This window comes from Musa acuminata, chromosome BXJ2-11 (assembly GCF_036884655.1).
Source record: "Musa acuminata AAA Group cultivar baxijiao chromosome BXJ2-11, Cavendish_Baxijiao_AAA, whole genome shotgun sequence".
Classification (NCBI taxonomy): Eukaryota; Viridiplantae; Streptophyta; class Magnoliopsida; order Zingiberales; family Musaceae; genus Musa; species Musa acuminata.
Window position 1 is genome coordinate 2,086,776 of NC_088348.1, and position 13,802 is coordinate 2,100,577.

At 44.7% G+C, this 13,802-nt stretch overlaps 3 protein-coding genes across 3 annotated transcripts; 2 read left to right on the top strand and 1 right to left on the bottom strand.

Annotated features, from left to right (window-relative positions):
• Positions 1-4,740: 4,740 nt before the first annotated feature.
• Positions 4,741-6,990, top strand: LOC103970254 (transcription factor bHLH57-like). Its single transcript, XM_009383957.3, has 4 exons — positions 4,741-5,105; positions 5,358-5,966; positions 6,052-6,486; positions 6,586-6,990. Exons 1-4 carry the CDS (start codon positions 5,070-5,072, stop codon positions 6,667-6,669), a joined length of 1,164 nt encoding a protein of 387 aa, XP_009382232.2. The 5' UTR covers positions 4,741-5,069; the 3' UTR covers positions 6,670-6,990.
• A 738-nt stretch (positions 6,991-7,728) lies between these two features.
• LOC135627478 (flavanone 3-dioxygenase 2-like) lies at positions 7,729-10,774 on the bottom strand. Its single transcript, XM_065133592.1, has 4 exons — positions 10,527-10,774; positions 10,199-10,446; positions 8,981-9,305; positions 7,729-8,333 (listed from the first exon to the last, which is right to left on the bottom strand). The coding sequence occupies exons 1-4, from the start codon at positions 10,722-10,724 to the stop codon at positions 8,043-8,045; spliced, it is 1,062 nt and encodes a 353-aa protein (XP_064989664.1). The 5' UTR covers positions 10,725-10,774; the 3' UTR covers positions 7,729-8,042.
• Positions 10,775-12,377: 1,603 nt separating this feature from the next.
• LOC135626270 (uncharacterized) lies at positions 12,378-13,493 on the top strand. Its single transcript, XM_065131461.1, has one exon. The coding sequence runs from the start codon at positions 12,378-12,380 to the stop codon at positions 13,491-13,493; it is 1,116 nt and encodes a 371-aa protein (XP_064987533.1).
• The last annotated feature ends 309 nt before the right edge of the window (positions 13,494-13,802 follow it).

Below are 13,802 nucleotides of genomic sequence, written 5' to 3' on the forward strand. Positions count from 1 at the left end.
TATCATAAAATTCTTTTAGCAACCTTTAAATGAGATGTTTTAGGAGCTTACATGTATTACTTATTAAATCAAGTCAAGTGCATATCAAATATCTTAAACATCCAACTATACTTTTATAATAAGTTAGATTAATTGATTGATCTTCACATTTCTTGGTCAACTTAATGTTATATTCCATCGGTGTACTTGTAGAACAACAATCTTCCATGAAAAAAAATTTTAGAATCTCCTTTACATAATTTTTTTATGAGATAAAAATTTCTTCATTGTCTTGTATAATTTTTATACCGAGGAAATATGTTATTAGGCCCAAGTCGATCATCTCAAACTCCTTCATAGAGTATTTAAAATATTTAATCATGCATATACTATTATCTGTAAAAATTAAATCATTTACATATAGGCATACAAATAGGATATCTCCATTAGAGTTTAATTTGTATAGAGATCATATTTATATAAACATTTAGAAAAATTATTTTGAATAAAATAAACATCTATTTAAGAATTTCATGCTTGTGAGACTTATTTAAGCCCATAAAAAACTCTCTTTAACTTATATATATTATCTTCTTGTTCATAAATAATAAAACCAAGGGTTGTTCAACATATACTTCTTCTTCAAGAAATTTATTAAGAAATACTAATTTAATATCTATTTATAATTTTTTTTATTTTATTTGAATGGTTAGGGAGATAAATAATCTTACTATCTTAAGTCAAGAAACTGGTATAAATACTTCTTCATAGTCGATCATATATTATTGTTTATTTTTCTTTGTAACCAATTGTGCCTTATATTTATACATCTCCCATTGTGTATTTATTTTTATTTTGAAGATCCACTTAATATCAATTGCTTGGTTATCTATATATCATTTTTGTTAAAAGCATGAATTCCTCTTTCATAGCTTGTCATCATTTTTTTTCTCTACAAGCTTCTTCAAAGATTAATGGATCACATCCTACAAAAAGATAAAATAAAGAAAGCTCATTATTATTATTATCAAACTTTCAAGTCATATCATATAACTCTTGAATTATTTTTATCCTTCGTATAATCGGTAACAAATAATGTATTTAAAGAGATCATGAGACATAGATCTCTTCATGAAGTCTCTAAAGATATAGCATCTTTTCCTATGAGTTAAGACTCCAAAGAAATCTTTCAAATCTTATAGTTAAACTGATCGAGAAGTTCAATACCAAATTCATCAACTCGATGATAATTTTTCATAATCGAAAAATATTATCTTCTTCTTTACCAAAGAGATCTTGAAACACATTATCCTTATGGCTTTAATACCATGTGAAGAAAAAGAAGATCACACTTAAGTGCAACTCTTTCTTAAATAGTAATAACAAGCTAGTAAAGATCTATAAATGCTTTATTGAACTTCTTAAAATGAAAAATGCTTAACGACTCTTAAAATTGACTTGAATACTTAAGGTTTGAATTTATCTATACATGTAGACGCGACCTATAAATAAATATGGAATGCAAGAGATATTAATCTCTATTACTTTATCTAATTTTATTTGAAAATTTCTCAAATATATTTTAAACTAAGAGTTTCTTATCCATAAGACTCTATCTAATCTTATTTAAAATATAAGACATCAATTTAAAATCTACCAAAATATATTTTAACTTTTTCGACTAAAATTTTTTTATCCCTAAAACTCTATCTAATCTTACTTAAAAGATAAAATATTAATTTATGATCTTCTGAAAAATACTTTTAACTTCTTGATAGGATTAATAGTAATGCATTCATCCATCTTTTATTAGTCAACTGAAATATTAATCAGATTCAATGTGCGATTAAATTGAAATGTTATATTAGTCCTTTGAATTCGGACACAAGTCCTCAATCCAGGGCGTACAATGGAGACAGGGCATGGGAGTCCTTCGACACCGCAGCAGAGGCGGGGCTCGCAAAGGACATGTGCACTTCGAAGCCAACGGAATCTGCAGACAGAAATGGAAGGAGGCTTTTCACCCACTGAACACTGACATATTATTTGCAGCTAGCAGGCAGGTCAAATTACTCCTTGATCATCACTGTTGCTGATAGTGTAGTTTGGTGCCACTCCAACATTGCTTCTCAAAGAATCAGATTGGAGTTTCGACTATTGCAAGGACAAATAATTGGAGTTCCTTGCTGTTTTCATCGGCCTCCCATCATCGATCGTGCTCGTCTAACGAGACAAATATCAAAGACATTCAAACTGTTCGAGCATCAGCATGCCAATGCACCGTGATCTTGCCACCCCGACATCACCTTACAGGTCAAACTAGACCTCCCACGAGAGAGCAGGACCTGAGTGACTGAGAAGGAATCAAAATCAACAGCAATAGTGGTGAACATGGGAAAGTCGAGCAAGGAGACAACAGAGTACCAACTTGGTGTTGCATTTTCCCGAGGAAATGGCTAGTGCTTAGCTTTTGGTAACCCAAGAATCAGGTTGGGTGCAGTGATTCCAAATTCTGCTGGGGTCCAAATGAACGGACATGATATACCATCACACTGTTCATTCTGGAGTTAACAGGTGAGTAACAATAATAATAACCACAGCTTTAATTAGGTTTGACAGAAAACGGCATCATACATCCCAGTAACATGCTCTACTTGGATAGAGGCCAGAAGACAAAAGGAGGCGGAGAGGAAACGAGGAGAGCTTGTAGATGAGATTGGAATGGTTACTCTTTGCAGGTGAAAGGAGATGGAGAGGAAGCCAGCTTCTGTATTCCCAGTACAGACAAGACGCTACACTTGCGCTTCTGCCTTTCGTCTTCCCGTGAGAGGCTGTCACCTCTCCAGGATCGGTTTCAGCTGCGGTACCGTCACATGCATAGTTATCAGCGACTCCACCGGATCGTGTATTTTACATCGTAATGATCCATATATTTCAAATGAATAATACAATATAAATTTGACTGCTTCGGATGGCGGTAAAGAACAACAACCTCATCTAAATCCACAATCACTTCATAAGGACAATGGAGGAGGAAATTAAAGACCCCCCTACTAACGTTTGGATTTTTGCTCTCTTCGAACTGGATCGTGGAGGTGGCTTCTTGTTTGTCGCCAATTATTGTGAAAAGGGTGGGGGACGCGTACATCTCATGTGGAGATGGGAATCCTATGCACTGTAGGACACATACGCGTAGAGGTCGGAAGCCAAAGAACAAATAGCGTCGTCCTTGGACTAATTCCTGTTCCATTGTGTTCACTTGTAGATGATTTCATGTTGATGCTACTCTTAAGTGAGTTATTTCAACAAAGATTTCGGAGTTCATGGAATCAAACACATGAAAACTCGCTCGTATAATTGCCGCAAGCTCCATTAGTTGCACTCGAAAGAAGAATTGCGTATTAATTGCACTTACATGTAGATTATTCTAATCTGCTACATTTTACGTTAATATTATTATGTTTACCCTTACACTTTTAATTCCTAGTAATGCGAGAGTAACTGTTGATTCATTTCCATCTTCTCTTAACACCATGAACATCTGCTATTAAAAATATTCATATGCATGCGAAAAAAACTAAAAACTAAAAAAATAATGGATAGACAGGAACGAAAGAGAATGTCTAATTTGACGTATGATAGTTGTACCAAGTTTCTGCATGTAAATGAGTTAACCATACTAATTTAACAAGGCAGATCTTTATAACATGAGCAAACAAACAACATGGAAGATCGAACTACTTCGCTGTAAACATGGAAGATCGAACCAAGTTACTTGAATGTGGGTGATGAAAATGCCACTTTTACACGAGGGATTACTTACACTACTTGGACTGTAACAGGATCTCTGCAAATTACCATATCCAAACAGGGTAAGTTTGCACGAATCACATCCCTGTTCCAACCGGTCACGTTTGCCTCTTTATGCGAAGCTAAAAATGGAGAGAAGTACTGCACGAGATAATTTGCTGTGCAGTAGAAATCATACGCGAACTTTGGACATTTAATGGCGTCTCAGCATATACACATGAGACCTACCGTTCTTGTCCAGCTATATGGTCGAGCAATGGACAAGCCCGCTCGCCTAATATGATTAGGCTGTGGTACAGTGGTAGGTGAGTGGGATTCGGCTCTTCCATTCCTTTCCATGACTCGTGTGATACTGTCACATTGTTTGATTAGTAGACGAGTCATCCCCTAATCCAGAAAACAATTATATTTTTGGGCTCGAGTGTAGTGTGACCGAGACAGGCATCAGATTCGACAGACGTAATCCTTCGATGTGCAAGTAATTTAATGTCATCAAGTGATTATTATATGGGAACTAAACACCGTTTTCCTTATGGTTTGTTTGTTCACGACTGCACGCCAAAAGTCTTTGCATCGTCGGACACTTTTCTTGCCCGTAAGTGAATCCGGAAGCAGGTCAAGGAGATGGGGAAAGAGAAGGCAAAAGACCGAGACGAGAGAGGGAGAGGACCCCAGGACTGTGGGTTGTCGCCGCTGCGGGACAAGTCTGCACCCGAACAATAATGGATGGGGAGCTTGTAACGTAGTCCATAGGAACAGCCGCTGGATCCCCAGACCTGTAGTCCCCCCACATCTCTCCTTATCCTCCTCTTGTTCTCTTCTCTAGCTAGCTCGTGAAGTTACAGGCGCCCCTCAGTTTTTGACTACAAGCTCCTTCGTTCTGTTTTCACCGTCCCATGGTTGTTTGGTTGCTTACTTAACAGTTGTGTTCACATTGCAGCTTCTCTCCCTACACCACAGAGCCTTTTTATCCTCCGTATCGCCACCTCCCTGACTTCTCTACTGCTTTCGAATCAGCATTTATTTTGTAGTCCCAAGTCCGCACATCCGAGGAAGGAGGGGAAGGAGCAGAGTTCGTAATAAGTGATGATACTTGCTCTCCAGGCATTTATTGCTCCGGGCGGGTGGTGAGAGGCAGCATTTAACGGGAAGACTGGACTGTGTTTCGGTTGTGAAGAGGTGAGGTGACTGGAGACGACTGAGGGGAACCGTCAGACGTTGTTCTTCTGCTGGAAGTTTTCAAATTCTCATCTGTTGCTGTTGCATTTGCTGCTGCTTCCATGGAGCAGCTCGGAGGACCCATTAATGATTCCCTTGTAAGACCCTCAAGTATCCCAACCTATTCATTCCTTTATTATTTCCCTGTCTCCTCATATCTTGGTCCCATCTGCTTGAAGAAGACTCTTTTGTGAATGGAAAGAAGGTGAGTATTGACTACCACTTCTGGACATCCCATTTCATAGGGTGCGAGCAATGACTGCTGAAGACACCATCTATGGCTAAGCTAAAAATTTCGCTTGTTGTTTGTTGCCTTTCTCTAGCCCTTCATATATCATTTTCTGAAGCAGTTGGTCAGGGAAGAGTTGAACTCGGTGTGCATGGAACCAGGAGCAGCGAGCGCCAGGTTTTCCGAGCATCCTGAAATGAGATATGAGAGCCTGTTCTCTCGCCAAATGCCTTTCCTTCAACTACTCCAGGGAGCCATGCAAGCAGAGGACGAGACGGAGGAAGAGAAAGTCGAGCTCCAACTGCAACAATATCAACACCAAAGTTTATTCACTTCTTGCGCACAAGAATCCAACATCGAGCTCCTGCTCCGGTTACAGAGACAAAACTGCCTCGAGCAACTGCGGACACCGGAGAGGGACAAGGCCCGTGCGGTGGAGCAGCTGGAGAGCTGCATCACCCACACATCCGAGTCGGAGACGAGAGGCACAGTTCACCATAAGCATCCTGTGGCGGTAACCACGACGGGGCCCACGAGATCTGCGGCTGCAGCCGGGCCGAACGAGCGGAGGAAGAGGAAGCGGCCGCGGCAGGCTTCGACGTCCAAGAGCCCGGAGGAGGCGGAGAGCCAAAGAATGACGCACATTGCGGTGGAGCGCAACCGCCGGCGGCTCATGAACGATCACCTCGCTACTCTCCGCTCCCTGATGCCATCTTCCTACGTCCAACGCGTACGCTTATAGTTCTCATTCCATGTCTCACACACACCTCTCGTCCGCAATTCCTTGACGTGATAACGCTTGTTGTTGGCCACAGGGAGACCAGGCGTCCATCGTCGGTGGTGCCATCGAGTTCGTTAAGGAGCTCGAGCACCACCTCCTCTCCCTCCAATACGAGAAGCGGTTGCCGGCGTCGGCCGCTGTCCGGTCGAGGTCGAACGACGACGAACAATGCCATGCTTCCACTCTGCACGACGGGTTCTTCATCTCGCCACAATACACGGGCTACTCGCAGTGGAAGCGGCGACGGGGCGACGGTAAAGGAGACGAAGCGCAGCAGGAGAATGCAACGGGGATGGACGTGGAAGCGACGTTGGTGCAAGGCCATGTGAACTTGAAGGTCGCCGGGCGGCGACGGCGAGGGCAGCTGGTGCGAGCCATTGCAGCCATGGAGGAACTCCGTCTCTCAGTCCTCCATCTCAACATCATCTGCCTCGAACCATCCTCCATACTTTACTCCCTTAACCTGAAGGTTGGCCGATAGCTGCTCCTGTTTCATTCCGTACTTGTACTAGGGAATCACATGCTCGGTTGAAACGAGCTGATGCCTGTAACTTTTCTCGATGCGCAGATGGAGGAGGAGTGCAAGTTGGGGTCAGCGGATGAGGTTGCGACGGCGGTGCACCAGATCTTCAGCTACATCAACGCCTGCTGATGACGCGATGATGAACGCGTCAGGACGAACGAGAGACGAGAGAGACGAGAGAGACAGGACAAGGGAAGAGGAGATGCTCGTCTTAAAGGTGGGGAGGGCAGCGTAACACGTCTCCTACTTCTGCAGCGGCAGCTTTCCTTCTGATACACGCAGTGATAGGAGCTTGGACTCTTTGGGTTGCGGTTTTGCAGCTTTATCTCTCTTCGTTTTCAATCTCTCTTTGGGAAAGGATGCTGACAATTGGGCTGAACATGATTACTGATGATGCAGGATACTTTATCCCGCTATTAACAGTGTGTATTCTGCATGAGTTTGAAGGCATTGGGAAGTTTCGATGAGTACTTCTTGAGACCCGTGTTGGTGCGTTGGCTACGGCCGTAAAGCTAATTCCATGTTACTCGATGTTCCATTGTAGCATTCGGCTGGTTCGGGAAGCATATTAGCGAAAAGCTTCAGTAGTCCACTTTTGTTCGGTAGTGCAAAAAGTAGATTCGCTAGTGGTTCGACTTGTCAACACTTCCAAAGTCCAACTTTGCCGTGCCAAAACCAGGGGGAGAGAGAAAAATGGGATGGATGAGCCCGATGGAGTCCCGTGTCCTCCTCAAACCCAGCCCGTCTCATCCTGCGTTAGCACAATCGATCAGGGGAAGAGGCCGTGTTTGGGCTGGGGCACTGTCTAAGTTCCCTTCCTTGTAGGCTCCATTCCAAAACCTGGGTCAAGTGCATGCCACCTGAACCGTGGTCTCTGGTTCGTCGCTGCTCCGATATATAATTTATATTTACATCCTATATCATGTGTCATAAACAACGTTGTCGTTCACCCTCTGCTGAAGGTATTCTAGTCTTCATCTCAGATGACCTTCTTTTCTCCTTTCCCAGCCTTGGGGTCACAAATATAAAAGCGCTACGTCGAAATCACGATGAGAACATGGCCTCCAAATCCAGACCATGCATACACCTCTTACTGCATAAAATTCTGATTTTTGGGGGGGCTGGAAGGTACTCGCGGAATGGCAAAGTTGTCGTGAAATCTATTTCTCAGAAATCAGAACAGCAAAATTCGACGGAAAAGTTGAACTAGTCGAAGAGAGAACAAAACAATGATACAAGCAGTTACTGGATTACAGAGCCAATTTTAAGAAATGGAGACGGCGGGCCATCTCCGAACTCCATGGTGCAGACAAGTCGAGTGCTTTGGTAGCGAAAGGTAACATGGCAACGCAGGAATAAATAACTCAATAAGAGGGCAGACCACCAAACTCTCCTCACTGTCGATCGTGAACAACACGAGAGTCTCCGCATATAATTTGTGCTCCACATGATGAACGGAATCGACCAGCATCACGAAGAAGCACTGTCCGTGTGATGTCACATCATGTCGAGCTTTTGCAGGGGCCGCTCAGTCCACCCGATTGGCTCTTCTCCCCTTTGAAAAGCTCCAAGCAATGTTCGTCATCCAGGTTTCTGCTCCAAAACTTGTTGTAGTACTCGTCGTATGTGTAGCTCCTGTAGACTGCTGGTGATCCCTCGGCAAGGAGCTTCTCCGGAGGGCTAATGATCGCGGTGTTGCATGGACAGAGGAAGGACGCCACAGACATCCTTTCGGTGTCCGAGTTGACTACAGCTCGGTGCCAAACGCTCTTGAATCTGGCGTTGCTTAATGCCTGCGTGAAAATATTTAATCGTCTGCAGCTTTTCCAAAGCTTCATCACACTTTTACTTTAAGCCGATAGGCTGATATCATATATGAGATGGGAGCAGCATCATAGATTTAGTGCTTCTCTGATGCACAAACTAGGAGGACGATAATGGAGGAAAAGAAAAGTAGTAATCGAACATAAACAAATGGAAATATGAAAGTAGAGCACAAGAACCGATTTACATATTTAATATATAAAGTGCAAGATCGCCTAAGCCCACAATGCTATCGGCAAACATTGTGAATGCCTCTGGAAGAGTTGCATATGTCTGTGAGTAGAAAACGAAGACAGAGACTGGGATCAAGCGGTCTGGTTGCTGGAAAAACATTATTGCTACTTAGACATGGGCAGGATTGGGATAATTGCCAAAGCTCAGCTGCACGCTGTCATGTGCAGGGCATGGCAGGCAAGCTCAGCAAAACGAGGAAATGGGCCAGTGCGTCTGACCATGGCGTTCAAAGGGCAACTCTAAACTACAAACCATGGTCCTTAACACCATAAAAAAAATAAGGTGCTTTTCCTTGATTCGTGCAAGTAAGAAGTGCTTTTCCTTTGTTTTTAGGTATCAGGATCTCCTAACGAGATAGAACGAGTGTGTGATTAGCAATCACCTGTAGTTGGTCACCGATGTTGATCACAAACGCATTCGGTCTGGGTTCCACTGCGATCCATTTGCCGTCCTTGAGAACCTGCAAGCCAGCCACGTTGGGCTGCTGGAGAAGAATGGTGAGGGCATTTGGATCAGTGTGTGCGGGCAGGCCATATGTGAGCTCCGGTTCCGGGCACCTTGGGTAGTAGTTGATGGCCATATGCTGCTCCTGCTGTCCCAGCACCCGTTCGATGTACTCCTCCTCCAAACCTAAGCTCAATGATAATGCTCCAAGGAGCCGGAATCCCAGTCGACGAACTTCCTTACAGTAGGTGCTCACCACTTCCCTGGAACACACACAACAGAAAGAACAACGCAGCAATCTCTTCAAACTTAATCATCAAGAAACGGGACCATCCGGTTAAAGAACTTTTATTGCAGACCCATTTGCAGATGCATACGTTCTGTGACCGTGAACATGTGCCTGCACATGCAGGATTTGAGTCCTCTGTTTCCCCATATTTAAATGCACTGCTCTAAGTGGGATGTCTTGTTTGACTCGGGAAATGGTGCTTTTATGAGTGCACCTATTTTCTGACCAGATGGTCGTACTGACCCGGATCTTGTGTTCCACAAACTTTCATGAAATCTCCGCATAGATAACCATGTTACTGTCAGTGCTATAAAAAAAATCGAAAAATATCCCACAAGGAAGGCTTGGTACTGCCTCACACGATGAAGATTCCCCCTCTAGAATGTTCTTACCTCAGCAGATTATATTTTCCAGCGATGTTTGTCTTCTACGACAATGACCAATCATAAGATCCAGAGACATGAAGTATTAATTCCAAGTGATCAACCATAATCCATCATCATCAGCAGCTAATGGCTTCATGCACACTGCTACTCTCGTCAAAGAACCAAATTCTAGTGACGACTTAAGGGAACCGGAGTGTTTCTCCTATACATGCATCATGCTCTGGCAGCATCAGATTCTTAACCAGCATCAAGATGCGAGCCTATCGAATCAAGCACACTGGTAATATGCACCTGTCCAATCGCTACATAGAGATTCGATCGGTATTCCAGTCTTTACATCAATGCTTTATTTATTATTATTATTCTTATTATCACCTTTTTTTTTTTTTCTTCAGTACATACTCAAATTATTTGACTATTCTTATGCTATTACTGTCCGACTAAAGAGAAGAAGAGGAGGAGAAGCACGAATATAACTTACTTGAATGAAGAGGGATTAGAAGGCCAGCCGGGAACGTACTCCTCCAGAGGATAGCAGTGAAGCCGGAGGTAGTCCCTCCAGTTGTGTACCGCCTCCTTTCTGACATTAAAGCTCGTGGAGAGCCTCATTTTCTTGGCCGGGTCATCGGAGTAGAGCTTCGCCTTCTCCTCGGGAGGTAGACGGAAGAATTCCAGACTAATAGCCATCATCTTCACCATCAATTCAGTATCGATTCCATGGTTCACAACCTACAAACGAATAACCCGGGAAATACTTAGCATACAGTTGAGGAGGAAAGGAAGGAGCTGGGTCGTCGGAATTCAATGACCTGGAAGAAGCCATAGGATTGGCAGGCTTTCCCTATCTGGGAGATGATTCGGGACTTATCCGGTGAACCGAGATCGATGATGGGGATGTTTGCGTCGCTGATGACCTGTGTGAGACGAGGTCTTTGAGACTCTGGCCTTACGTAGTTCTCCGGAAGGGTCTCGTGGTAAGTTACGGTGGAGAGAAGCTGATCCGCCATGAGATAGACAGAGGTATCGAAAGGGAGCTTCGAGACGCTGCACAAATAAAGGGAGAAGGCGGACCTCCTCGTTCGCGAGAATATGTTGACGCAGTGAAGAAGCTTGACGCGGGTGATGTAATCGACTGTTCTGATCGTGATGTCAGAACGCCACCTCGGCAACGCGCATGTGCGGACACGTGTGGTCGGCGTCATCCACGTCGAGGGTTATGGAACAGCACAAAGTTTCGTCGGCTGCTTTAAGGGTGCAACCTGTAGTGCCGACTCAAGGGGTTCACTCTTGAGGTTGGGTATGGGCTCGCTCCGTAGTTGATAGAAAGCTCACATGCTCTGTTCAGTTCGATCCAAGTCAAGTCGATCTTACAACCAGAAGAGGCACGCACACATGTGGAAGACCAACAGCTACTCGTTGCATTATTCTATTGCATTAAATTATTCTTCTCATGTGGTAGACTCATTTGCAGGCCATCTCAATCAATCGTATAACAAGGGAAATAAAAAGAGCCACAGCCTATTAGCTCGATCGAAATTTGAAGGCTTCATCGATACAATGGTTTCGGGCTGTGAACGCGTCGGAGCTACGGCATCGACTCTCAAGTCGATTCAACAATAGGCTTAAATGACAAGGGCATTTGTGTGGATCATAGGAAACAAACAATAGGCTGGACTTTGGTTAACAGTCTAAATTGGGCTTGCGTAGGCAAGACAACCACATACTCGAGCCCACCTGGAAGAGTCAACCTCACCCTCCTCCATCCTTTACAGACAGTAGTACTATGTTCATGGCAAGCTCTCGTTGTTGGGATCATGCTTGTCCTTTGTTTACAGTCATTACTAGCGTCCAACACGCCCGCCGCATGTATCAGACACACAAACACTTTTGTGTCAGGCACCTTCGATTAAATCTAGTAAGTAAGCTAACCTAAAGTGCTGCATTAAGTTTAACTACATGTGTGCTGTGCATGTGGCTGAGCGTACGAAGCTACATCAAAAAGCAGTATAACTAACGTAGCAACATCTTCCAGGAGGAACATATTTGTAAGGAGCATTAGTGATGCTTCTTCGACTGATGACCTCTGTGTTACTTTGAAACCATTTTATGTCGAAAGACGTATGGACAGACAGGCATTATGGTAGATAGGAGGAGCATAAAGACCATTTAAACTGAAAGCTCAAGCAGGTAAAACCGACAGGGCCACGAGACATGCGAATGGCCTTATTATGACCCCCAGTCAACCCAACAAAAAGAAAGCACTCGAGGAAACTAGCAGTAGCAGGCATGCCTCAACCACCATCATTCCATTAGCATAAGCACCGCCAGCCAGTCCGTCCCTTCAGCGAAAGCAGTGCATGATGTGGGAACCAATCCATGGCGAAAGCACTTTTTAGCCCCTCTCTTAGATTAATCTATTCCTCACGCAAAGCCTAAAGCACGTCGTCCCCAGATCCAGACTCTTCTCCTTTCCAAAAGAGCAATGCTGACTACCCATCTACCCTCATCATTCTTCCCCAAACCCCACACATCAAACCCACCACCCCCCGACCCCCAAAAGGTAGCCCATCCCAACGACGTAGCCGCCGTAACTATCCAAGTCACTTCATCCTCAAATAGTACCCAAGTCGACGATCCAACACATTTGCAGCGAACCCTTCATGCAACTGCAACTGGAAGCAGAACCCTCGATCTTCCATTTGGAGATCTCCATTCCGTCCTTGGTCTGCGCCTTGTCGGTCTTTATCGACAAACCAAAGGAAAAGAGACGAGAACTGAAGGTAAAAAGGCAACAGCCAGAAAGAGAGACGATTCTCAATGCTATTGCGGTGGAGAGGAGCAGTGCTTTTCCTAGCAACCTATTGATGGGTCTTCGCTTGACGCCTCACCTCCTCTTCCTTCTCGTCATCAGTCTCTCGTCTCCTTCGCACCAACTCCAGGACCCTGCCCTCATCGACCGGATAGTGAGAGACTCAGCCTTCCGGTCCTATCTCACCGACCACCGCAAGACGGCCGTCGTCTACAATGTCTCACTCCCTCCCAGCGTCTCCGGGGCGACCGTGGAGACTGTGCGGTATCGGACTAGTAGCTTGAGGCGTCACGGCGCCTCGGTCAATGAGTTCCATGTCGCGCCAGGCGTCGTCGTTCATCCCCACTCTAAGAGGCTCATCCTGGTGATTCAGAACCTGGGCAACCTCTCTTCCGTGTACGGCAGCTACAGGAACATATCGAGGTTTCAACTGGTCTCTCCGGTGCTGGGCCTTCTATTCTACAGAGCAGCGAGCATTCGCAATTCTTCGATTCCACCTGAGCTGGAGATCTTGGTGACGAAGAGACCCATCACAGTAGATTTTTCGGGATTGGGGCAGAGCACCAAGGGACAGCGAGTGCTCTGCGCGCTGTTCGAGTTGGACGGCAAACTGAGCCTATCGAACGTGACCCGCAGCAATGCATGTAGTGCGCGAAGTCAGGGCCACTTTGCCCTGGTAGTCGAGACCATTGACAATGCCGGTGGTGGAGAGGAGATGAAGCTGAGCGGATGGAAGGTAGTCGTGGTCAGCGTTGCTGCGGGTGCCTTCAGCGCAGTGCTCTTAGGACTAATCGTGGTGGCCATGGTGACGGCGAAGTGGAAGAGGTTGCGGACTGCGGACATGGAGAGAAGAGCGTACGAGGAGGAGGCACTGCAGATCTCCATGGTGGGTCACGTCAGGGCACCTACAGCGGCGATGGTTCGGACCACCCCACGTCTGGAGAACGAAGATGCGCCATCTTGGTGACATGAGTCTGATTTATTGTAGGAATCTCTTAGCTCAGCTCGCATTCCATTCATTCGATTCCATAATCGTCACCCACAATCTTTTCTTCTTCATCATCATCTTTGATTTTCTGATAACATTGTCAAGAATAGCTAACACGCGGATCAAGAAACTAGCAGTGTGATTTTATGGGTTAACAGTGCAAAATGTCACTCTAGAATAAGAGAGAAGAAAGAAGAGATAACAATGTACACATGTAAGATGAACTACGGCTAGAGAACCCAAGTAAATGGAAATTTCAGAACAGGAACTGAAATTTGATGAGCCGTG